At 41.5% G+C, this 26,624-nt stretch overlaps 1 protein-coding gene across 8 annotated transcripts in view; it reads left to right on the plus strand.

Annotated features, from left to right (window-relative positions):
• JMJD1C (jumonji domain containing 1C) overlaps nucleotides 1–19,925 on the plus strand; it is a 177,750-nt gene extending 157,825 nt beyond the window's left edge. For all 8 annotated transcript variants that reach the window (XM_069795964.1, XM_069795969.1, XM_069795965.1 and 5 more), the window contains 14 exons: nucleotides 837–989; nucleotides 3,717–3,806; nucleotides 5,084–5,211; nucleotides 5,393–5,606; nucleotides 6,085–6,299; nucleotides 6,790–7,068; nucleotides 7,467–7,635; nucleotides 8,044–8,134; nucleotides 8,246–8,376; nucleotides 9,470–9,592; nucleotides 10,623–10,762; nucleotides 13,032–13,208; nucleotides 18,583–18,714; nucleotides 19,026–19,925. In XM_069795964.1, coding sequence (XP_069652065.1) covers nucleotides 837–989; nucleotides 3,717–3,806; nucleotides 5,084–5,211; nucleotides 5,393–5,606; nucleotides 6,085–6,299; nucleotides 6,790–7,068; nucleotides 7,467–7,635; nucleotides 8,044–8,134; nucleotides 8,246–8,376; nucleotides 9,470–9,592; nucleotides 10,623–10,762; nucleotides 13,032–13,208; nucleotides 18,583–18,714; nucleotides 19,026–19,115 — 2,132 coding nt within the window. In that variant the 3' untranslated portion in view covers nucleotides 19,116–19,925. The remainder of the gene's footprint in view (nucleotides 1–836; nucleotides 990–3,716; nucleotides 3,807–5,083; nucleotides 5,212–5,392; nucleotides 5,607–6,084; nucleotides 6,300–6,789; nucleotides 7,069–7,466; nucleotides 7,636–8,043; nucleotides 8,135–8,245; nucleotides 8,377–9,469; nucleotides 9,593–10,622; nucleotides 10,763–13,031; nucleotides 13,209–18,582; nucleotides 18,715–19,025) is intronic.
• The last annotated feature ends 6,699 nt before the right edge of the window (nucleotides 19,926–26,624 follow it).

Genomic DNA, 26,624 nt, shown 5'->3' on the forward strand with positions numbered 1-26,624 from the left:
CAGCCCATTCCCCCTCGCTGTGCTGGGCCAGGGCTGGGGCCAGGCTGCTGTTGGGATTGGAGCAGCCTCGGTTCCCAGCTTGGCCTCCAGCTCTCCAGCCAGAGCAGCCAGCTCCAAGCCAAGGCTCGCAGTGAGCCAGGTACCGACTCTGCCAACAGACGTTGTGTCTCTGACGTGTCTCCTTCCCAAAACAAAGAAGAATAATGTGACAGCGTGGGCCCTGCAGAGCATGTGCTAACACCACCGCCTCCTCCCCACCAAAGCCACAGTTAGTCCGTCCTTCTGGTCCATGGCAGATGGGCACAGGCTGGAGACGGGTGGGTGGCTCCACTAATTCCAGGCAGTACGAGGAGGAGGTGGGGCAGAAAGCAGAAGTACTAGCCAGGTCTCCAGGACAGGCACCTCCCTCCCCTCCTGCTAACTTTAATCATCCAACTCACCAGTTCGGCTGCTGTTGAGATTAAACATGTCCCGTAGGCAGTTGTGAAGAACCCAGCTCTCTTCATTGCATGGGGTTAAAAGTATATGTTAAGTTCTTCTTCATAATTGCAGCCAACTCATGTTGAGCACAAATATTCTTTCTGTATTACTTTAGTCTGTGGTTTTTGGATGCTTTAATTTCTTTATAGTGTATTGATAGTAGCATTGATGGGGATGCTGTGTAATGCCACTAAGGGGGTAGATGTTGACGGTCTGTTTATGAAGGATCATTTTCCTCCCCCCACACGCAGTTGCGTCTGAGGGGAAAATTACAAATGCTTCATCTGTAAAGACTATTCATTCTGTGCTTTGCATTTAAATTTCAGTCCTTTTATTCTGCTTATTTTGTATTTCAGCCAAAATTGCATGGAAGAGAGCAGTGAGAGGAGTCCGTGAGATGTGTGATGCATGCGAAGCCACATTATTTAACATTCATTGGGTCTGCCAAAAATGTGGATTTGTGGTCTGCCTAGATTGTTACAAGGCAAAGGAAAGAAAAAGTTCTAGAGGTCAGTTCTTTATGAACTAGAGTATTGTATAGGCTGTTTATTCTAATTTGTTGTAGAGCTGCTGATCCACTAGTGTAACTGCCTTTCTGTAAAGTGTTAAATTACTGCTTGTGTATTTTGGTTTCTCTTAGATCTTTTTCACCTCCTTTTTTTTGTTGGTAGATGTAGAATCAGTCATTCAGAAAGTAACTGCTGTGGTGGCTATTTTAGGTCTTTGTCCACTTTTCAGTCTTTTTGTGTGGATTGTCTTGGATTGCTGGTGCCTTGCCCCTCAAGGTTAAACCTTGTTCTTCAGCTGTGAGACTGGCACTCCATTACACCTCCCTGCTTTATGGCAACTCATTGCTGTTAAGACTTGCGTTGATTGGAGTACTTTCTGGAGTCCTCCGTTCAGAAGTATGTGGTTTGTCATACTGACTTAGCAGCCTACTTTTTTATTATAAGAAAGAAAGAGATGGAGAAAAATACTAAACATATTATTTAAAACGAGTGTTAATGGAGGTTTCACAATGCAGCAGCCTGCACACATACTCGGTTTAGTCCAACTCCTGTGCTTTAATAGAAATGTCTAGTTTAGTCCGTAGTGAAGTGTAAGAGGACTGACTTGCAAACCTGTGGTTTCTGAGTGACCCAGCCTGTTGCAATTGAAAGGAGGAATGGCTTGGAAGATTGATCTGGTCATTCAGCCCTCAGCTGTGACATTGGTGCTCAGGCTGCTTGTTGGAAAAGACTGCCTTCCCCTGGGTGGCAGGCACTGTGCCCTGGCACAGTCCTGTGGTCAAACACTGTGCCAGGAACTGATTCAAGTATAATGCTGTTTTGAAAAGCATTTCCATGTTTGTCGTAGCAGCATAATGTCACAGATGTGAAATGTTAGTAAAATAAAATTTAACTGTTAGATGATAAATCTTTGATAAATGGAGAGACTCATCCACTTTGTCCTTGGCTTGCAGTGAGAGGCCTCCTACACTGTGGTGATAGGATGTTCCCAGAGACTTCCATCAAAGCCTGAAGTTTCTAGGGAACTAATGTTAGCATTTTCCAACACGGAGAACGGTCGTTAATGCTTTAATGCTGGAGGCTGCTTCAGCAGCTGTTAACTGGCTTAAGTCTGTGTGTGCGCATCCATCTGACGTGGCTTGGGATATACGCTGAACGTTATTTACCCTAGTGGGAACATGCAGTCAGAGGCTTTTTATAGTGCGCGTGTTAACCAGCCAGGAAAATTTTAGTAAAATGTCTTCAAAGCTTAAAAAAGCAGTATACAGAAGCAGGCTTCTTTTCAGTCTTATAACACGGAAGATGTTCTCCTTACTGTTCATCACAACATTACATGCAGAAGCAGAAGCGCGATAGCTTCCCCCTCTGCGGCTTTATTTCTAATGATGCTGTAGGATTCGTGTGAACTATATCCCTCGTTTGGCACTCTCTTACAAAGTTCAGAACCACCCACCCATCTCTATATAATAGCACTCTATATTGCACCATTTTTCCTGGAACCAGTAGTTGTTTTTACAGTTGCTAAATTTAACGGAGAATACACTGGTTTCCCCCTGCTTCAGCAGGAATGTTAGAGGTTTAAATATTCCACATTCAGATATTTATCGATGAATTCTGTCATTACTACATGAATGAATGAATATGCATCCATTGTTACCTTCAGACAATTCATGGCACCATCAAGTGGAATGCCATATGATGGCATTTCAGTGGTAAAATATATTAAGTAGATATATGCTGTTTTGTTTTTTGATTTGATTATGTTTGTGACCAATTACATATTTCAATGTTTTAGGAGTTACAAAAAACTGCAAAATAGCTAACAAATCTAATATTTCTCTGAAGGGAACATTTGGTACGTTTTTTATCTACTACAGTGTAAGAAAATAATTCCCTTTTCAGAGGGAAATTGCATTCCTATTTCTGCCCCAAAATCACATAGCAGATCAGTGACCACTTGCTTGGCCAGACATTTTTTTGCTCTCGTTCTTCCTCTCTCTTGTCTTTACACTGCATATTTTTCCGGCAGGGACAGTCTTCCTGGAACTTTATAGAAAGCCCCTCTCTCCTACCAGTTAGGCCCTCCCTGCTGCCACAAATGATTTTCAACCAGTACATACAGACTTGTGGTTTCATTGTTGCTTTAATCTGACATAAATCCATGATACAACTTCCCTCTCCTTTGTGCCACCAGTAACTTCGGGGCAGCTGCATGGTAGGCCAAATCAGAGAATTCATTTGGTTACAAGTTCATCTTTTTGGCTTGTTTGGCCCTCTCTGGTCAAAGACAGCCACTTCAGTTGGAGTGTGGATTGTGTCAAATTAAATTAACCATACAATCGCAGCCTAACTGTGTCTCTCTTCTGTGTCGGAATTCAAGGGAGTCTCGCTACCTCAATAGCAATTGTAAAGGATTTCGGCTTATGCTAAGTTGGCAGCTTGCTAAATGTAATAAAGGGAATATACTTTGAAACTTTGAGGTTATTGGCAAGAGTCTGTGTTACAGATGCGGCTATTTCAGATTTCAGTGTTGTCAAAACTCTTTATTCTTTTCCTTGTTGTGAAAAGTAGCTGTTATATGCAGATTTTTGTCACACCGGATACCAGGACAGAAGACTTACAGTATGTGTAGAAAATTGTTTCTAACTAAAACAAATCTGAAAAATGTTAGTTAGCCCTGTGTACCACTGTAAGTAAAGTAAAACAATTGGCAATGTTATTTTGCAGATAAGGAGTTATATGCCTGGATGAAGTGCGTGAAAGGACAGCCTCATGATCACAAGCACCTGATGCCAACACAGATTATTCCAGGCTCTGGTAAGACCATGTGTGAACAAGCAGGATGTGTTTTTTCCCAGGCCTTTCTGTGAAGAGAGGCCGGAGTCGTTTCTTGAAACTTCTCATTTTCCATTTAAAAACTTGTGAATTGTGTCAAATCATTGCAGGAAGGCAAGTGATTCTGGGCAGTTAACAGCAAGGGGCACAGATGACGAAGAGAGGAGGAATGTGCTGACAGATGTCTGAAGGGGTTTTGGGGACAGGCAGTGAAGAAATTCAGGGTGTTTGTTGTGACTGTTTTGTACCTTTTCAGAGCAGAATAAAATAGCCAGAATGTACTTAATAAATCTGACCTTAGCTGTTAAAAGAAAATCTTGGACTAGTACTGCCAAGGAGCATTGTGTGACAACAGATTTTTGGGGATTTGCTTTTTGCTGTTTTCTGTCTGTCCCACCCCCACCAGAAAAAAAAAAAAAAAAAAAAAAAAAGAAAAGATTCATGTGTGGTTTTGGTTGGACATCTGATTGAGCATCGTAAAGCAAAATGCAGTGAAGGAGCTTGTGATAAATGGGAAAAATAAGGATTAATCCTAACGCCAGCTAAATTCAGAATTTTTCTTGCAACCTAGTAAGTTTTACAAAGAAGTGCAGTTAAGTGTGGTGGTGGTTGTTAGCACAACCATTATTTTATGGGTTGCTGCATGTTAGTTCAGGTAGAAATGAAGATTGGTTAGATTCCATAATAAATTCAAATTGTGACATTCCCCAGAACAGGTTCCAGACTGAAACTGGTTTTAATTTTAAATTGTAAAGTGAACCACTCATGTGGAAACAGCACAGTGAAGACTGCTTACATAACCTTGGTTTTGTTCTTCTGTGCATACCCATTACCAAACAGCCTTAAATTACATGATCACGTACTAATTTTTTTGTCAAGACGTGGCTCACTTCAGTCTGTAGTTTGACGGCTTTATTAAAAGAAGCAATGATGCACCCGTTGAACAGTGAGGAGTAAATAATGAATGACTGGCTGGCTTGGGGTGTGCCATGTAATGGCAATGCAGAGTGAAGGTTAGATTATTCAGAAGAGTAGCGTGCAATTATTTAATTAAAGACCTTGTCTCTTTCTGCATGAGCTTTAAGGTAAACTGGACAGTCTTTTTATAGTGTTGTTCGCTGTTAAATTTAGCATTTTTATTAGTTTTAACTTTTAAAAAGGTTTGGAGATAACATTTTAACATCACTGTGTGTGTATTGTAAAGAGGGACACAAAATGATTGAGAGCTGCTGATGGTTTTCTTCTTACTTGTCTTCTAGTTTTGACAGATCTTTTAGATGCTATGCACAATATTAGAGAAAAATTTGAAATTAAATCCCATTGTCAGTGTACCAGCAAGCAGAACACGCAAGCTGGCAAGCTTCCTGCAATGAATGGTGTGTCTCAGGTGAGTCTAAAATGTGTGTATACGTTGTAGTTTTTTCAGGTGTTCTGATTCTTGTGGATTTTTGTATTTGAATAGTACCAGTTGCATTTTAATTTGCATATATGATGGTTAAGTGCTAGCCTTGTCTTTGAAATACATTAAAGCAGAGTTATATACTTAAAAATAAATTTGTTCTTTGCAGGTTTTGCAGAATGTCCTTAACCACAGTAATAAAATTTCTCTGTGCATGCCTGAGTCTCAACAGCAGAATACTCCTCAAAAGTCTGAGGCAAATGGTAGTACAAGTCCAAGGAGTGATGTAAGCACAGACAGCAAGTTAACACCGCCTGAATCCCAGTCACCGCTGCACTGGTTAGCTGACCTTGCAGAGCAGAAAGCCAGAGAAGAAAAGAAAGGTATATATTTGAAATTGTCATATCATGTCCATGACTTTGGGGGCACCAGTGATAGGTAATTGAATTAATTAGGAAAAAAATCACAGTTTTCTGTTCAACAAAAAGAAAAGATGATGTTGTTTTCCCCCTTAATTTTAATCTTGAAAGTGCAATGCCTTCTCCTGGTGGCATCTGTTACCAGAAGAGCCACTAGTGGAATGCATGTATAATGTGGCAGTATTTCCAGCTACAGCATCTCTCATTTGTGACAGGTACTCACTCAGCTGCATGTCTGAGATGCTGAGGAAGGCCTTTTCATGGTCACACTGTTTGACTGCATTTTGAAGGATCTAGTTCATCCTCTGGTGTGTTTTCAGGTGAATAAAGCACTAGTGCTACAGTATATTACCACCACTGTAAAATGCAGGATACTGGTGCTGTTCCTATGTCTGCATCATGATGCAACAGTGTAAACTTCCAATGATTGTTTTTGTTTTAGAGAACAAAGAATGTCCTTCTGGAAAACACTCAAAGGAAGAGAAAGACCAGGATAATTTGGAGTCCCAAAACTGTAAAAGCTCTCCTCCTGCATCCCAGAACAACGAGCAGGGCTCAACATTACGAGATTTATTAACTACGACAGCAGGCAAATTGCGTCTAGGTTCTACAGATGCTGGTATTGCTTTTGCTCCAGTTTACTCTACAGGAACAGCAGTAAGTGTTTACAAGAAGCGTGGTTTTTATATCAGGATTTGAAAAGCTCTATTGTTTGTTTTGGTGCATTGTAGTTAGAGCAGTCTGATAGCTGTATTGCTTTAAATACTCATTTATAATTAAAACTTTATATGCACGCACACATTTGTATTAACATTTTTTATTTATTTATACATATACATACATACATATATATATATATATATATATATAAAATGGTAATTGAGACATACTATGAAGAAAATGTCCGTGAAGTCAGATAAAGCCTAACCTGACAAAGTAAAGGAAGATTACAACATACTGAGTTTTGTAAGAACTGTGTATTTCTAACTTTTTGCATGTAAGAATGCATGCAGTTTTCTAGAAAGGAAGTAGATAACTGCAAGCTTCTAATTGGTAACGAAATGTTGTCATTCTACTGCAAAAAGAATTGTGTTAACTTTATTTGCTTTTACATTGTTTAAGCATGCATTTGTTTGTTTTCTAACAGAGTGGCAAGAGTGGAAGGACTATGCCAAACATTCTTGATGACATAATTGCTTCCGTAGTAGAAAACAAGATTCCACCAAACAGAGCACCAAAGATAAATGTAAAATCTGAAATAAAAGATGAGCCAAAGGATGATAGAAAATGTATTCAGGATGACTGCAGTAAACGGTACAGTGATATTCAGTATTCGTGGATCTGTGATAAGCATGTTTTGTGGCTCAGAGACCATAAAAACAACAACAACTGGAAGCTATTCAAAGAGTGCTGGAAACAAGGAAGGGTAGGTATTGAGCCGTTCGGTCTATAAAGTGACCTCAGCATGAATTCTGGGGGAGTTGTGTTAAAAGACAAATTTGCCTAACTCCATGTTTGAAAATGTATTGTTAGCAGTGGGCGAAAGCTTGTCAGGTATAACCCACATATGAACCTTGTGTAGTTTAAACCTCAGTTAACTGCCATTAATAAGTAAGAAATTACTGTTACAGAGACTCAAACTCCAAAAAGATGTGTGTATGACATCTTGGGTATGGTTGCCTTTAGAGGAAGTGCTAACAGCTCAGGAGGGCCAAGGTCTTCAGTGTATGTTTCAGATGCATTTGTATTCCAGTTCAGTTGAAGAAGTTGTTTACTTGCGGAAGGATTGGTATTGATTTTTTTATTGTATTTTATTTTTTACAGCCTGTTCTAGTGTCCGGTATGCATAAGAAAATGAACTTCAGCCTATGGAAAGCTGAGTCAATTAGTCTAGATTTTGGAAACCAGCAAGCTGATATCTTGAATTGCAAAGACAGTATTATTTCAAACACCAATGTCAAGGAGTTCTGGGATGGTTTTGAAGATGTTTCAAGTACGTTACTTTAAGTGTATTATTCCCTTGATTCTGAACATGGTCAATGTTAGAAACTGCAGTTAAACATACTCTTTATGGATCTTGAGGCTTTGAAGAAACTTTAATTTAAAAAGAAAGCTCTAGGTAATTTGCTTCCAGAGAATGTGATGAAAACTGGCATTTTGTACCTTTGTAGAATTAAAGATGTGCTAATACACTAGTTAGGTCTGATTAAGAAACAAATGTCATCGTTCCTCAACTAGTTGACTTTGTTTTGGTATCATTCTTGAGTCTTGAAATTAATTATCTCCTGGTTTATGGATGAAATCTTTATAGACAGGTTAAGAGTTAAGTTATATATTTCAGTTGAATAAAGTAAAACACCTACAGTCTATTAGTTTTTAGTAATTTCGATGTTACTTGCAGAACGGCAGAAAATAAAAAACGGGGAAACAGCTTTACTAAAACTGAAAGATTGGCCTTCTGGTGAAGATTTCAAGGCTATGATGCCAGCAAGGTATTTGAGTTTAATATTAGATATTCTTAAGTCAGTCTCCATGTTGGGTTTTTTTTTCTCTCTATGTAATGACACAAATTCAATTGCATTCTTCTTTCTTTTCTCCTCCAGATATGAGGACTTACTAAAAAGTTTACCCTTGCCTGAATATTGTAGTCCAGAAGGAAAACTAAACTTGGCTTCTCATCTGCCAGGATTTTTTGTCCGTCCAGATTTGGGACCCAGACTGTGCAGTGCATATGGTGAGTATGCCATAGAAGCGTAGCAGTTACCTCTTCTTTAAAAGTGTGACTGACTTGCATATTAACAGTACATGAACCTCAGGCATGAGAGTTTATTTGCTTCTGCATTTCTTTCTGTCTTTTCTTGTGCTGTTACAGTCTTCTGAAGCATATAAATGGTTAGCTACTTCTACACAAAGACAGATCCAGTCTTTAATAATGCTGTATGACAAAATACTTCCTGAAATATTATTGCATTCATAATTCTGGTCATAAATAAATCCCAGCATATTTATCATAACTTGCATTTGTATTGTATGCTGTGCGCTCAAAAACCTGTTTAGAAAAGGTTGTTTCCCTCAGACCTTTTCCAGCTGCTCCTTCTTTTGCAAACAAATTTGTTCAATTCTGTTTTACAAATTGTTCTAATAGGACAAGAAATGGGTTGTAATTTGTGGCATGATGGCTTTGATTTAAAGAGTTCTCCAGATGTCCTTTGAAATAAACATATTAATGATAGTGATCAAGGCATGGGTCCGAAGAACTGAATCATTAATGACACTTTCATGTAATACTGCTGCAACCTTAGTGTTCTGAAATGTCCCTTTGACTTAAGCGTGTATGTTTTAACTTCTTAGACATAAAATTAATTTTCCTCTTTGCTTGGGGATTTCTTTTGATTAAGAACTCTGCTTACAGCCAGGCATAAAAGAGACACATTTGATTTGATAACCTTGTGTATTCGTTGTACTTATATTCTGCCCCGAACAACCTGAAAGGTTGGGAAGCAATGCAGTGGTCAGGAAATGTCTTCAATTATTCTGCTGAAATGTGTGTTGTTCTGACACAATTGCTCTGTAGGGACAGTTACCTGGGCTAAGAGATATCTCAAGGTTCCTGTTAAAAAGTAACATTTTCTTGGTTAGCAAGTGAAACAAAAGTGTATTTGTAGTTTGTATATCTCAGTATTTTCACATTAAAGCCTGTGTACATAAAATGCTTTCCAGTGATGCTTAGTGTGCTTTCAGAAATTTCATCTCAGTTAGCTGTTGCACGTTTCTATTTGAAGGTGAATATGCAATACAACAAATCTTAATTTTATCTTGTAACATAGGTGTGGCAGCTACTAAAGACCATGATATAGGAACCACAAATCTCCATATTGAAGTTTCTGATGTTGTGAACATCCTTGTTTATGTTGGCATAGCGAAAGGAAATGGAGTACTTTCCAAATCAGGTAAAGGGAAGCTCATTGTAAGAGGTGTAGATGGACTGAATGATCTGCTCCTTTTAAAATTGACACTGTTCTTCTGAAGCGGATGAAAAGATATCCATAAGTACTTGTTTAATCCTGGGAGATTCTTTGTTTCAAGAATTTGCACACACATTAATTCCGCATAAAATACACTGCAGTTCATGAATGGTATTTTGAACTCTTTTCACTTTTTTTGCCATTACCTATAATTGATGTACCATTCCTATGCTGGGGCTGGCAGAGCTAAAGAAAATGCAGGATGAAGGATTTTCCCTGGAAGCTGTGGTAGTTCTAACAATTATGTCAGGGTGATGTATTTGCCAAACCTTCTGTTTATTCTGCTCCCTCTGGATGCACTGTGTTTGCTCTATTGAATTTGGACTGTAATGTAATTTTTCAGCACTGGAGAGCTTAAATTGGTGTATGTTAGTCGTCTGTATGAGGTTTATTGCTTATGTGAAACAGTCTTTAAATCACTGAAATAGTTTTGTTTCTTTCCTCTTACTCTTGTGTCCTTCTATTCCATAATCAGCAAATGTAGATTTTGAATGTGACTAACAGAGCTGCAGTAAGGTTTGCTGTCTTTTATTTGCTTTGTTTTCACTTGCATATGCACTGAGTTAATAGCAGCAAAACTTGAGCATATTTGGAGAGCTCTAGCTTCTTGACTAGCTGCTGCAGAACAGCATGCACAGCACTGCTGTTGCTGACTGCAGGAAAACACCTTTTTCATCTTTTAGTTTTTTGGTGCCAGCCCTGCTTGTTTATTTCAGGTAGGAGAATGTGTTCTGTGAAATTCAAGAAATGTAAAAAAGTTTAAGCATTGTTTTTAAGGTATTTATGGCATTCATTTTCTAGTAACTAATTACAAACACTGAACAAAAAGATCAGCTGGGGACTTCTGTTGTATTCAGCAGACTTATCTGCTCAGTTTCACATAAGAAATTCAAAAAGAAGGTGTTTAAGTTTTTCCTCTGTCTCACTTTTAAAAAATACGTTTGTTGAATCTTAGGAGTTTTGAAGAAGTTTGAAGAGGAGGATTTGGATGACCTTTTAAGGAAGCGGTTGAAAGATTCAAGTGAATTACCTGGTGCTTTATGGCACATTTATGCTGGCAAAGATGCTGACAAAATAAGGGAGTTTCTGCAAAAGGTTAGATTTATAATATGTGTTTTATAAATATAATCTAAGTAACTGGTAAATTAAAGGGGGCTGGCAAAAACCACAAACCCCACCCCTGTGCTTAGGGAAGGGAGGGAGCAAAATAATTTCCTTTATAGCACATAAAATAAATTATAATTGGCCTGCTACATCATCAACAAATAAAATATGTAACATGATATGTATTACCTTCTTAAGGGTTACAGGTAGCCTGCAAACTCTGAAGGCTGAGGAGAGCATGGAGATCTATTCTTGTCCTTCTCTAATACAAAGGATCGTTTGTAGGATAATGTTTTTATGTCACTGATCCATTCTTGCATTATGAGATGCTGAAATTTTTGTGAATTGTCCTATGCAAAAAACCCTGACCTTGCAACCCAGCAGCCACTGGTCTTCATAAGGACTCTGTGTCACGTCAGTTAGCTCAAAGAACGTGCCTTGGCTCTGTGAAGATGAAAGCAGTGGGGGATAGTGTACCCAAGGGCAGCAGACTTCTTCAACGTTAGCCACTTCTTCAGCAAGTTAGAGCCACATCAGAACCTTTCAGGTCATTGCTTATCACATAGGTTGAATATCCACCACTGGGCCATTGATAGTCATCAATGGCATTAAATTTAGAGGTACAATCTGGGAAGCAGTTTTCTGTGCCCTTGTCTTTAGCATGTTTTCATGTCCTAGAAGGTGGTCTTGACAGATGACATAGAAATACCAAAATATCACTGAAGTGGTTGCTCGAGGAAAAGAAGTCTTCACTGTCTTGTACTGTGGGAAAAAAAACAGATGAGTTTTAACTGGCTAAACCGAAGGGATCCGTAAACAGGCTAGAGGCCAAGGTCTCTACTGTGAGCAGGAAGAGCCTGAAAAATTCAGCAGTAAAGATTCTGTTGGACAATAAGGCAGTGTTTCAGTCCCAGGGCAGCTGTCTTCTGGTGACTCAAAACATTTGCTCTTTGGCAAGCTGAGCTGTGGGGGAAAATGAGCACTAGTAAATAAAATACAGCTAATTCCAGGAGATTATGAATTACACAGCGAGGCTTTTCTGTTCGTTCCAAAAGGAGATGCTCACAAAGTAGATGGTGGCTCTTCAGTTTGGCAGAAAGAGATGTGAAGAAAATCATTAATGCAACGGAATAGGTGGACAATGAGTATTATTCAGCATTTCTTCTTTCAGAGCAATTAAGGGATATTGTGAAACCCTTTGAGCAGCAGGTTTAAAACAAAAGCACTTAAGACACTACGTAATAAAATTCGTCATTTGCTGCCACAGCTTGCCATGGTATCCAAAATGAATTGTGCACCGCCTTGTATTTTTGGTGTGGTGGTATTTTTGAAATGTTGAATTAGAGATTAATTGATGACTAGACCTTGGGACCACTTTGCCTGCTGATAAGAGATAAAATCTCAGTATCTTGTTAGTACAGAAGAAAGGTGACAATACACAAGAATGGTTTCAAGCTCTGCATCACATAATTAAGTATATTTAATATCAATATGAATAAAAATCTATGTTTTTAATGAGATAATTGTCTCCTGAGTTGTGACAGATGGATTGGATATGTTTTTTTTTCTTTAGTCACTGTGATTAATTAGCAATTAATTAAGGTTATTCGTTCCTCTGTAGTTAACTTGATGAGAAATGGTTGTTGCAGTTAAGTCTACTGCTGTTGGGAAGTTTTGGTGTTTTGGTGTTTTGGGGGGTTTTTTGGTTTTGTTTTTTTTTGTTTTTTCCCCTCATTTTTTCCGAATTCCTTGATGGGATGGTAGGAAAATAACTTGTTATCACAGAGTGGTTGAGATTTGTAGGGGACCTCTTGAGCTCAGAGTCACGCAGAGCAGGTTGCTCAGGACCATATGACCCTTAGTTTTGTCTGTGGCTTTTTTCCTGAGCTGGGGTTGTGGTGTTACGTGTCTGTGTCAAAACTGAAGGTTTTAAACTTGAGGAGTTGGCAGCATAGGAACTCTTGAGGTCACATTTTATTTTCTTGATGAAAGAAGTCACGCAGAGAGTGTGTTGCTTATTAGTAAATTATTGTGCTGAGTTCGTTAAAGCTCTACATTTTGGAGTGGGAGTTCTGCAGTTGTCTTCAGTTCAGTGGGACTTGTCAGTTCTTTTGAGGTTCTTTTGAGTCCCTAACTAAAATTCTTGTTTGGGTATTGGGAACACAGTAGTGTTGCTTCATAAGTTAGGTATACTTACAACTTACCAGCAAAAGGTTCAGCTTCTTTTGAAAGTGACTTGGGATCTTTTCTGTACTTACAGATAGCAAAAGAGCAAGGCTTAGAAGTTTTACCAGAGCATGATCCAATACGTGATCAGAGTTGGTATGTGAACAAAAAACTGCGCCAAAGACTCCTCGAAGAATACGGAGTAAAAACCTGTACAGTTATTCAGTTTCTTGGTGATGCTATTATTCTACCAGCAGGAGCACTTCATCAGGTAATGTACATCTGTTTAAAGACATACAGGATTAAATAACATAAATACAATAAAGTAAATTTTTTCAAAGACATAACTACATCTGTACTCAAATTAAATTTTATTTTCTTACTGGTAGGTATTAGTGTGTAGGAATGTATAATAAGGTATATCTGCTTGTGTAGATGACTAGCCAGTACTAACATACAGCAACTTGAATGCTTGAAATTAAGACTGTTCCTTTTTTCCTTTAAAATGAAAAATGAGCAGACTATTATTAACAGCTTTTTTCCACTTTCATTTCATTAGCAAATTTCTAAATAAACTGGTGTTAGTTATGGCAAGGTCAGGTTAGTATTTTTTTTTTCTTCTAAAACCAAAAGTTTACCTAACCTTAGAGAGGCAGGGAGAACAACCCAAGCAGATAAAAATACCTGGATGTCAGGTGTCATTGTTTTTATCTTCAGCCGTAGGACAATTGTAGAGACAGTTCGGGTATAACAAGATGTTTTTGTAACAGTATTTGGAGGTTGTTTTTCCACTCCACCTTAAGTTCCTTTGTACACAGAAGGTACATCAATCACCAGGAGTCATCATTGTCCCTTCAGCAGCTTCCCTTACCATCAGAAAGAGCGATGTTACCTTGCCAGCAGCTGGGCTGATTTAATTCTTAGTTATGTAAGAAAAAGTACTGCCAGTAGGGCAGTTCTGGAGGAACAGTATGAATTGGTGTGGCAAGCTTCAGTCCTCTTCTAGCACATAGGGTTTGTTACTTCATTTTTTTGTGTGTGTGTGTTGGTTTTTTTTTTTTCTCACAGTCTGCAAACTGCTTCTCCTTGGTGAAAGGAGGAGGAAAGCACAATTGTTTAGATGAGATTTTTGGGCAGTTCTAGATTTCTTTCTTTCTTCACTCCATGAACGTTTTCCTGTTTCAACAGGAAATGGAGCCTGCTGTCTTGCCAGCTGTCAAGCACCACTAATTAGGTAGCTGACTGTCAAGGAATGAGGACCATTCCCACCTGCAGTAGGGGTTGTAAACCATCTTGCTGTTAAAGATTTATCATTGATCTCCACTTGGGTTCAAGCGAGGCCAGGCCTTTCTGAAGAAGATGCTATTTGGTTTCTGATTCGCAGATCAGTTTCCAACCACTGTCTCTTCTGGGCAGAGAGGAAGCAATGGCTTAGCGTGTCACTGTGACCAGGGCAGTGGAGTTTTCTCTGTGAAAAAAAGGTCTAGGTTGTAGTGATGACGGGTGTTACATCCCTAATCTGTCTGCTGGCTATGTCAGTTGCTGGGGCATTGAAAGCAACAGGTACCTTACCCAGACTAGACCCCTTTGTCATTCCAGTGAATGTTTAGATGGGTGGTATGTTAACCCTGGATGATCTGCGTGGGTTTGTTTTCTGGCAAAAGAAAGAAAGAAAAAAAACCCAAATCAATCCAGGTGACCAAATCTTGGGTTGTTGTAGGTTGCCTTTCCCTGCACCATGTCTCCAGGGCTTGATGTTGCTTCATAAAGGTGAAGGGATGTTTGGCATTGATGTTATTCTTAGCTCCTGTTAGGCTAAAGCAGTTAGGACTCCCACAGTTGATAAGATTTGTATTGCATCCTCCAGTAACCTTACTCTGATCTCTCAAAACAAGGGAGATATCACAGATACGAGAGTGAAAAGGCAACCCACAGAAAATAACAAACATACTGGGAAATTTGTTTTATATAGCACGTGGCATTATATAAAGGCATACAGTTTATAAAACATGAAGTAGTGGGACTGTTCCAGGCTTCCTTGCAGTTCATAGGTTTAAGGACCAAAAATAAGACCACTCTTATCTTTATCTCCTTGGCTTTAAACTCCAGATTTCTTTTGAAGTGGTAATGTTCTAGCTTCTGGCACCAAGGAGTTAATAACATGGTGTTTTTAAACCTTAGTGGGTGAAGCTGAGAACCTTTTCATCTTCAGTAAGAAGTTCCTGTGAATCTGCCACGTAGGAGGAAATGAAAGCATCGTGTTCTTTCATGTACATGTGTAGTACTCTCTATATAGAGATGCATAAATACTGACCTTAGGGATCAACACCAACACTTCATATATACAAAGCACATTTAAACACTTAAAAATAAGTCTGAACAAGAATACATACCAGGTTAAGCTTACATGTTAAGTCTTTCAGCTTTACATGCACATCGTGAATCTTTTATAATTAAAACTGGATGAGAGTTGACACTAAATTTGGTGGTAAATTAACATTTTTATTTTTATTTGCTCATCAGTAATGTTTTGGAGCAGAGGAAGTCAGGCTGAGGGATGGAGTTAGGGAGCGCAGCTGCCGGCGGTCACTGCGTAGTGTAGCTCAAGACACTTCCATCCTGGAGCCAGTTCAGTTTATTGTCATGCTGCTGCTTCTGACACGCTGGTATAGAATTGTACTACTCTAACATGGAGGAGCTTGTGTGTATTTCTTCTATATATTTTTTTTTTCCCTAGCTGCTATGGATTCATGTCTAGCTTTTAAAGTAACTTGTTCTTAATATTTTGTGGTAGCATAAAGCATTCCTCTTGCTTCCCAGGTTTCCCCCTCCTCCCTGTGTACTTGCAGACAGCAGTCACATCCCCCTTGTGATCATTTCAGTAGGCAAGGTCAAACTGTTCCAGCGGTGGGGTGGGAGGGAGAGCCTCTCCTGTGAGCTGTGACGGTCGGAGTAGCCTCGTCAGTACCTCTTGTGGAGGGAATTGCTCTCCTGGGGGGAAACCAGAAATAGATACAGCGTTGGACTGGTCTCCTCTGCAGATGCTTCCCTGAATGTACCATGAGTGATGTGCTGTAGGATTGTATCTCCTTTCTTCTTGGCTGTACGAGTAGGGGAGCTCAGAAGTGTCCCCTGCTTTGCTAACGTCTGGGCCTTGTTCTCTCTCTGGTACTTGGAACAGCGAGCCCTCAGCTCTCTCTGGAAACTTCCCCAGCTAAAAAAAGTTGGGTTTTTTTTTCAATTGTTCTTTTGGATGATTCACTCTTTTTGCTGCTCTGCTCTGGGTCATTCTGTATCACAGTTGTCCTCTAGGGATGCCCTCCCTCCCTGGTTTTAATTTGGTGACTCCAAATCTGTAAAATATTTTAGGGATAAATTAAAAGCTAGAAATACTTGAGTCAGTGATTGAAATGTGTTGTTCAGGTTACACGCAAAACCTGTTCATAGTAGAACAGGTTATTATAATGTTTTCTATAGTGGTATTAGCTTGATTGAACAGCAGGATCATATCCTGTAAAATGACATGCTGGAGGTAATGCGACATCCTGGTGATGTTACGATAAGGGTAAGATCTGGGAATCGTGTACGCAGAGCTGCTGGGCTGAGCGCTGGCCCTGGAGCTAAGCCCTGCAGGAAGCGGCTGGTCCTCAGTGTGAGGACAGGAGGGAGGCAGCTGTGCAGTGAGGAGCTGTGGCGGCTGTGAGGATGGACAGCCCTCTCCTCCCTGCCCACTCACCTTTCCCTGTCCTGGCCCAGGTCTGAGGCTTTTGCGATGCTCCACCCGTGTCCTGCTGGAAAAACTCTGCTCTGCGTGGGCTGGGGACAAAGCTGTTCTCTTGGTTTGGCGGGGACCGGCACAGTCGTGGGAGTGCTGTAGTCCTCAACCAGCAAACCTCAGGGGAATCGTTGCTTAACTTATTTGTGTGTGTCATTGTATCAGCTTGTATTATAAATATTATAAATAGAACTGCCTATGGGCTGTCAGCAGGGCGTTCCCATGTTAAGTACCAGACCGGCCGGGTAAAATCTGTCCTCCCCGCAAAGACTTGCCCACTGGTGAGACAGGCCCTGGGAGGGAAGGAGGTTTAAGGCACAGCAGAACGAAAGATCTGAGGGCAGCAAACATTGCCCATTCTGCAGTGGAGTTAAAGGGAATCAGTAAAACCTTGACTCAGTGAGGAGAAGGTGAAAGAAGGGTGTGGGATTTGCATGGGGTGGAAAGGAAAGCAAGGGCAGGTAGAGAGTTGAAACAGGTGAGACGCCTGCGAGGGAAGAGGGGGGGGCCGGAGCCGGCAGCCCGGCTGCACAGTGCAGAGGTGTTTCAGCTGAAGCTCTAGGAAATTTGGAGTGCTGCTGGGAGCCTCATGGTGGCACTTCTGCAGCTGTTGCTTTGCTCCTGGCTTTCTGCCGTTGGCAAATTGTGTGGCATCAACAAACCCTCTTTGTCTCCAGAATTATTTTTGGTTTGATTAATTCTCAGGAGGGAACGGCACTGCTTTGTCCTTGATGATTACAAGGCTGCAGAAACCTTGCGTACAGCACTAGCATTGAGCTAGGGGTTATCCTCTGGGATTTCACCTGTAAAGGGGCAAGCTACCTTATAAAATCAGGTGCGGGCAGTGGTTTTTAAGAAGAAAATAATTTTTAAACAAAGTGCTGTGTCCTCAAGCGTGTAGGCCCCAGAGGTTTTTTGAATGTCAGATATCACAATGGAAATTTCAGAGTATGCATTAAAAAACTCCAGATTTTGCTAGGCTCGAGCTTAAAATAGGCAGATCTTTGTCAGTACTGAGCAGGGTGGGACTGTTCATTTGCAGAATTGACGTTGCACAACTTCACAAGCAGTTGTTGGAATGTGGGGAAATTTTTTACATGCTGAAGAAACAGTGTAATTTGTAAGGGTTTGGGGGTGAAAACCTGATGCTGTATGTTTCTGAAGAGGACAAACACGAGTTGGTAGTCAGGTCACAACCAGGAAGCGTTTTTTCCTTTCCCCTGTCTTTCAGGTATGACCTGGGTGGCAGCAGGCGGTGTCCGTTTCTCTTGGTAGTTGCCTCTTATCAGTAAGAAGAAGTGTTTAGAGAAAAAAGAAAGTGCTTTCCCCCCCACTTTAGAACCTGTCCCCTTTGTTCATGGTGGTTTGGTTTTTTTTTTCTTTTAAATATTTCCACCGGCAGTTAGTTTTCAGCAAACCTGGCAAGTTGTGCCTGGCAGGGTGCGAGCTTCCAGCATGTCCGCATGGCCTTAGGAGCTGGGTCCTGCAGTGCAGGGCTGCTGCGGAGTCAGCGTGCGGCTTCGGCACCTGCGTGGTGTTTCGGAAACGGCTGTGCAGCAGCAGTGCCTGTGCGGCTGGTAACAGGGTGGAATAACACATCAGAGTATGTTGAATTCATGTCAGAGCTGACTACAGAAAGAAGCACCAGACTACAGGCAGATGTGCGTTGTTCAAAGTGTGCCTTCTGCCAGAAGCTAACAGATAAGCCGAATACGCTTAATTGCTCTCTAGGTAAAACATATAAAGATGCCCTTTAGTCTGACAAGCTGGTGGTTTAAGAGATTTCAAGGCCCACTCTTTTCTTGGGTGTCTCTGCCAAAGAATAACCTTAAAATACTAATTATCAGTCTCTTCTTGTTATTTTGGATAGGTGCAAAATTTTCACAGCTGCGTTCAAGTAACTGAAGACTTTGTGTCTCCAGAACATCTTGTACAGTCATTTCACTTAACGCAGGAGCTGAGGCTGTCAAAGGAAGAAATCAATTATGATGATAAACTGCAGGTAGGAAATGAATTCTGCTCTGGAAGCTGTTGGGAAGGCAGGGCATGCTCAGGCTCATTGAAATGCGGAGCAGTGTGTGGAGCTACTTCCTCGCTGCTGTTCACACAGAATAACAATGAGCAGCAGCGTGAATGCCAGGGGTGTAAATGACTCTCCCTCGAGTCGCTGTCTTTATTTATTTCACGTTACATTTTAAAATGTGTAAAAAGGTGTTTCCTTTTGCACTGGCTTAGGGCTTAGTCCTAAATGTGGTTACTTTGTAGAGTTCCTTAGTCATAGGCCTTACTAAAACCTGTCTGATGTTCTTGCAGGTTAAAAATATCTTGTATCATGCAGTTAAAGAAATGGTGAGAGCTTTGAAGATTCATGAAGGTGAAATGGAAGATATGGATGAAAACTGAGCGCGCTCTGCTTTTTTGTGTTAACATGGAGGTTATTTTTTCTAATATATGGACAGTATGCACACTAATTTAAGCTTCACAAACCATCAGTGCCAAGAAAACATAGTCATCGTATTTACTTGTTAATGACACTGCAACGGTAGAGCTTCATATCACAGCCACTGTGATTACATGTTAGACTCGCAAACAATTAAGCAGCATTCGGCTGTCCTGTATTATAATGTACATGAAGTTTGTGAAATGTCAAAGATTTAAGATGATGTATTTATTTTTGGAAAAAAAACCACAAAATTCTATGCTATATTGTTGATCAAATGTAAATGTGACTTGTACAGTTTGCTAAAATAATTCAGATATTTTTCACTACATTGAGACAGTTACTGTGAGAGTAGGACACAAACACCAGCTATTGCCTGCATTTGGGATCTTGCTGAGTCCGCACAGCAGTCATGTCATAATCTGAAAATTACTGCCAAATAATTGTAAACTTTGTAAAATATAAAGTATATAAAGTAGATATTAAATACAGACACTTCAGTATTTTATTGAAGCTATTCAGTGTACAATTAAACGTTTTCAAAAGGTGTAATTTATTTAAAAATTGTCTCATTTTGGTAAAATTTATGTGAACTTTTAAAGCTAAATATTAAACTTAATATGCTATGTAAATATATACATATATACATTCAATGATGTATTTTTTTAAAACATTGGCTTGCTTTAATTTGTTAAAAGTGCAAGTGTTACACATGCTTTGTACATTGAAGTTGAAAGGGGTTTTACATTTTCCATTAAAATGACTTTATCAAACGTTGTCTCATTGTGTTCGTTTTTTATGTTTGTGGCCCACGCATGACAGCCCGAGTCATTGGTTCGCTCACTTGCTCGTTCGTTTGCAGTAATGGCAAATGCATCTCCGATTGTAACGCTTGAAATGTTCTGCCGTGGTTCCTGTGCACCACTCTGCCCTCTCTGGGTTTGAGACAAAACTGCCAGGGACAGTGCTGGAGCGCAGCTCAAATGGCTGAGCCAGAAAGAGCCTCTCCTTAAGAATAAAACAATTTAAACATCGCTTATGTTCTGTCTTTAATAATCCAACACTTGCTTTGGGTGAAGGGGGAAAGAAGTTTCTATGGAACAATTTTTTTATAGCATCTTGGCTTTTTAAGACTTGTATCTGCTTTCATTTAATAATGATAAATGTTAGACAGTTGAGCAGAATTCTGGTTCTTGGAGTTAGTTTGAAAAGTGAAAGTGTACATGGATTTAAATTATTAAAACTATTCAGATGTTTAGATTTGATAGCAGATGTTAGGTGCAGCTGTTAGCTAGCTTGTGACATGTCCGAAAGGGGATAGTAACTAGCTTGGTTACTGCTCCCAGCCTGGCAAAGTCTGGCCGGGTTTTGGGTCACCAAAAAAACCTCCAAAACCCCACCAACAGAAAACCCATGTAAATTATATTAAGAAATAGTGAAACACAAAAGCAATTTCTGGTTCCAAAAGTGAAGTTCTTTATTTAGTTGGCTTGAAAACCTGGAATTTATTTGAAGCTGCAAAGAAATACTTTGGGGTTAACGTTGCCGTGCTTGGTAGTCGATTCTCAACTTCATACCTGGTTCCACACAGTGTCTTCCTTTATGCTGCGTGTAGCGTAGAACCGGAGCGTTGGCTGAGATGCAAAACCTGCCAATGTATGTTTGCTTAATGACAAGTGGACTTAAGTTGTGTGTACCTTTTTTTTTTTTTTTAAAAGTTCAGGATATGTAAATGAGTGAATTTTAATCAAGTCTTAAGTATTTTGCCCCCCCGAACTGAGTTTTGGTGAGGTACTTCTAACATTTGTGCAATTTCTTGAGGCTGCTGAAATTTGCATTCCTGCTGCAGATGGCTTGCCCCCGCCTTGGTTTTTTTTCTACACAAAGAGCAGTTGTTCAGGCCTGGGCCATGGCCGTCATCACAGCTCGCTCCTCGTGCTAGGCTGTCGTAGTTGAAGGGAATGGGTTGCTTTCCCCTGGGTTTCTATCGGAAAGTGTTGAGCTGCTGCGTCCATCCTGGCCAAAGCCTCGGGCTTCCTGCTCTGCCTCTTCTCAAAGGTGTTGAGGTGCTTTACTGTCAGTGACTGCCCAGTGGTCTGAGCTTTGGTACCGTCCTTTGGTACCCCTGTGGGGCACTGACGGCTGCCCCCATCACCCCGCAGCACTTCCAGACCCAGGGATGGATCCCTGCGTCTGCCTGTGAGGTTGGAGAAGTTGTTGCCTCCACAGGTGGTAACTGAGGGAGTTGCCGAGCAGAGGCTAATCTGTGTTTTCAGGTGTGAATATTAAAGTTGTTCCTTTGTGACCTTTTTCTTGCCCCCCCTTTGCTGATGAATCCTTAAGTGTGTGACAGAGTTGTTAAATCTGCAAAAACGTGTGGGTGAGACGGATGGCGAAGCAGCAAGAATCCTCCCAAAGAAAAGCCTGAGAGATTGACAGGATTTTAAGACAAAGTCTCATTTTGGAGAGGCAAAACTGATGGGCTCAAGCCACAGTGTTGCATGGCATGCTGCACAGTCACTGGGGTAAGTAGATCTTCACTGCTTTCACAGCAAAGATAAATTGATAAATCAGTTTGAACTGCATAAATGGGATTTCACTGTACTCACTATAGTTTAACGACCCACTTGATTTGTTTAGTAGAGTTTATCTGTAGTAAATTGATGCGGTAGTTACACCAGATGCATAGTTTTAAAATTCTGTGGTTAGTGGTCATGTCTGATGGATTTGCAATGCATAAAAACGTAACTTGATGCATTTTGCAAATCGCTTTGAGAATCGCTGCACTTGCAGATGGGACGGCCTCGTTAACTGCCTGCAACAATGACAGTGTTTCCCAGTAACTAATGGGAGGGGAAGAAGCCAAAAGCAAGTGAACAAGGACAACATGGCACAAGCAGAGCACAATGGGGAGTGCTATGAAGCATTTACTGCCATCGACTCGAAAAGTCTCAAGTCGCACGCTGCATACGTTAGCAGACCACAAGAAGTTGTTAAAGGTAACAACTATTCCAAGTACCACTGAAAGAGGCCCAAAATTCTGGGTTTTTTTAAGCACTTGGTGTACCAAATTCAGCTTACTCAGTATCTTAAAGATTCTTGGCTCGGTCACAAAGCTTCCTGCTCCCCTAAAGGAAATGGGAGCCAGAAGTCGGGCTGGTGTTGCACTCACTGCCAGTATGACCTGAGAGTTCTGTAGATGGTGACTGAGACTAAAGAGGGGCCTGTGGGGAGGTGTTTTGTTTTCAGGTTAGCTTTTCTCTCTTGACCATTTCCATGTTCTGCGAGGCGTTACCGGGCACGTTTTTCCTTTCCTAAAGACTCTGTAGGAGGTTTTCTAGTCTACGATCTCAACTGTTTTAATACAGCCCAAAGTATTTGATGAGATCAGCTGAAGCTGTCTGAGTGCAGAAAGGAATACTGTCAGCTCCTAGAACAAGAATTTGAAGTACTGTGTCATCTTTAGCCACTTTCCTATTGAGACCAAGAGCTGTCTCCATCTGCTGTGCTCCCCATGAAACTCTTGACTGTTTTTCTGTCCCTTGAAAGCTCACTTCTCAAAGTCAGCAGACCTGCAAGCCTGGCTCTCCACACCCCCCTCCCTCCCTCAGCCCTTTCCAGCTCCTTACCATCAATCTCCTTCCACTGCACTGCTGTACAGTAAATGACAACAGCAATTTTATTCCTATTGTAACTGCAGAAATAACTAACGAAGAGTAAGTAATTAGCAAAGAATAAAGCGGGGCTGCTATGACCTGAAGTATTTCGGCATGGATGGATGGCTGTATATATATAGTTTAGCTGAAACAGAAGTTACTGGATTGCTGGAACTGCTGGCAGTGAAACCGTGGTCCCCGTTAACGCAGGTCAGACGTTAGGGGCTTATAACAATCTGATTTTAAAATCTATTTATTCTGCTCTTCCAGCTTCACGGAAATTGCTCAGATCTCCATGTGTAAACCCAACCCCCATCTGATCAGCACTACGTTCTCATGCTCTCTGACCTTTTCGGTAGGTGGTAATTTTGTTCGTACCCTCTCCCGTGACATCCTGTCAAGCCCTCTCCTGCTCTCACATCTGACAGCCTTCCCCGCCCTGCACCCATAACTGGGAATTTCCCTTCCTTCCTCCTTCCACAGCCACCATCGCCCTGTTCTGCTGCTTTTCTGAGCAGGATGTTTGTGCTCTCCCCCACATCCGTGCCGGAGGAGCTGCCTCTCCCTGTTGAGACTCCCAGACCAAGGCTTTGCTGTGCCTTCCCCTCCCAACCCCCAGCTCTGCCTCAAACAATGTCAGCTCTCCACTGTGCTCCTGCTTTCTACCTTTTGACTTGCGCTTTGTTAGCAGGAGTGCCACTTTTCCTTCTCCGCCTTTGTGTTCCCATGATACGTGTGCCCCAGGAGGGCAGGAGAGCACTCAGTGGCGTGGGGGCTCCTCTGATGCAGCGTCCACTGCCACGTCCCTTTCTTTCCGTCTCAGCAGGGCAGCCTAGGAAACTCTGACCAAGGAGCAGAGTTTAAGGCATCTGTAGCCTTAGCAGCACACACACAAACTGACCTCTCTACTTTTCTCATTTGTTCTCGTAGGTTTTGAAAAGGAAGTTATGAGCTATATATAGCTGGTAGGAAAATCTTGCCTCACAGCAAATTGAAGACATGTTTTACCTGATGTGTTGCATGCAAACAGTTGCATTTTAAACATGGGCCTTTCTAAAGCCAAGCGGTAGGCTGAAGGATTTTTACTGTTATGCTTCAAAGCACATGGTTCTGGTACCTTCCAACCATACCAATGCAATATACTTTTGACGCAGATGCCTGTTTCTTTTTCCAGTCCCTGGGCATGTGGTTTTATCGTAGCTCTGTGCTTCCTTAGTGGAATTAAAGAGCAGGGTTTAGTAGCTCTGAGGCAGGAAATCCTGTATTTTCACAGCTCTAAGGATTTCATATTGTTTGATCTCAATAATACCTTAACTCCTGCAGCAAATGGGCCCAAGGGAACACTTCAGACGATTACAAGGCAAAAAGCCTGGGTAAGTTTAAGTTACTTCTGGTAAAACAAACATGGGAGAGAAAGGAGGTGGAGGAAAAGATGGCTATAGCTCTGAGTCTTTAGGGAGCAATGAGCTTCTTTTTATACAGTTGAACTCCACAGGCCACATGCTGAGGCACAAAGGTCTGGCAAATGCTGTCCAGCCTATATCTGATTTGTGGCAGCCACATGACCACTCTGATTCCTTTTGAACAGTTTGATTGACTTTGTTTTCTACTGTATTTTTAGTCCAATTCAGTAAGGGATTTTATCAGCTGTTGTGGCTGTACTTGCTTTTCTCCATCTATTTTAATAGCAAGCCTGCTTTCGTAGAACCACAGAACAGCCCAGGTTGGAAGGGACCTCGAAAGACCATCTGGTCCAACCTTTTGTGAGAAAGGGAGACTTAGATTGAGGTGTAGTCCGTACCACTGAAAGCAGGTCAACAGGAACTGCAGATGGCTAAGGAGCTGCTGCAGACAGGAGAGTAGGGAAGAGTTCAAGGCCAGTGTTCCTGAAAACAGAAATGCTCTCAGAAGAAGAGGTCACAAGATCCTCTTTTCCCTTATATAAAACCAGAATGTAAAACCCAACACTTATATATTTTGGTTTTCACTGTCATTGTAAATAGCAACTGGGGCGATGTGGTCTGCAGATTTTATTCTCAAGAGACTCCAAATTGCTTCCCAGTTGCCTTTCTTCGGTTTCTCCTTCTGTGGAGATACAGCCAGAGTTTGGGTAATTACAATTTCTTTCTACAAAGCGTATGTTGGCTGTGTTCAACAGGGATAATATTTCCATGTTCCAAGACAAGAGTGGTTTCTGTGGTAAAGCGAAGTCTACGAACAGAAGTCAGTGTCTGGACACAGGTTTAAAATTGGTTCTTGGTGCGATGCTTTGAAATAATGGACCACAGAAGTCTTTAGTTCTGTCCAGTACAGAACAATACAGCTCAGACTTGCCACCCATGGGCATCTTTCCACGTGCCGCGCCAGTCTTCCGTTACAGGCCCCGTGGCTGCCAATAACTTCCCACTTCGTCGTTGCTGCTGTAGTCCACGCAAAATGCCTTCCTCTCCTCACAGCATTTCCCCACCGCACCTTTTCGTTATCCTTGAAAGGGCAATAAGCCCGTCAGCAGGACGGCTGGCGGCCAAGAACAGGACCCCGCCGGAGGAAGAGCGGGGCTCCGCCGTCCAGCAGGAGCCGAGCAATGCGCCGGGCTTCCACCAGGGGGCGGCCGGCGGCAGCCGAACGCGCGGAGAGCGGCCGCCCGGCCCCCCGTCTCCTGCAGCAGGCGGCGGGGGAAAGGGGGGAAAACCAAACCAAAACCCAAAACAGCTGTCGGTGGGAGGAAGGGAGCGTGGAAACGTGCGTAAACTGCACGGCCAGCCGAGCCAGAGGTGCTAGGGAAGGAAAACCGGGTGTTCCCTTTCATCATCTCACCGCGCCGGAACGCAAACAAGCTGGAAGGCAATAACCAGCTAAAACTGCTTTAAATTGCTGGGGCATAAACCGGTTGCTGGCAGACATTGCAGAAGGATTTCCTTAGACTTGCCACTACATGTCTGTAAAACTTGTCCACTAGTGCGATTATTCTCTAGACAACTCTTCATTCTTTAAATGGACTAATTGCTTAGCTCTGAATTCAGACTGAAGAATTCCTTACTCAGAAAAATGAAAATATTTCATCTTATTTCATACACTTAGCTCTTTTCCTGGAACATAAAGAATTTTATAAGAAAAAGTCATTATTCAATGGATTCTCAGCTGTAGGATGTTTTATAAATGTCCTGTGCTGCTGCTGAAAGCCTGTCTTTCCGTAGGCTTCGTGGCTGGCTGACCTGCTGCGTGGAAGGGAGGGAAAGAAGAGGCTGGCGGTGCTAGGGCTCTCCTTTCAGCAGGAGCGCCTGGGTTGTTCACTAGGCCATGGTCTGACTCTTTACTAGTATCGCCTGCTCCAGCTCTGGGACGGTCTCTGTCTTACACAGAAATACTCAGCTTTCCAGATCACCTTCATGGAACTTGTGTAATGCTAGCAGTAACACTAGCAGTGTTTATACTGCGGCTCAGTGCTCCTGCCCCATTAAAGGGATTGTTGTACCCATCCATTCTCCTTTCTGCAACACTCAGGAGCGGAAAACTCTCGTGCTAAGCCATGCTGCCTGGAGTTTTATTTCAGCAGCAGTCATGTGTTGAGTAGGCAGACCGCAAGAACAAACAAACGTTTGCATTGCAGGAGAGAGAAAAGTTTTAACAACAATTTCAAAAGTAGCAGCATGGGGTTTTGCCCCTACTTGGCTATCTTCCTACAGAGAAGCAGCTTCCTTCGGATCTGGTGTTTTGTTTATGTAGCTATATATGAAGTTTAGTCTTAAAAACAGAAGATGGAACTTGCAATTCCCCTACCCCTCCTCTGAAGAATCCTGACTCTTCAGCAGAGGT

The sequence above is a fragment of the Haliaeetus albicilla genome, chromosome 11 (assembly GCF_947461875.1).
Source record: "Haliaeetus albicilla chromosome 11, bHalAlb1.1, whole genome shotgun sequence".
Taxonomy (NCBI): Eukaryota; Metazoa; Chordata; class Aves; order Accipitriformes; family Accipitridae; genus Haliaeetus; species Haliaeetus albicilla.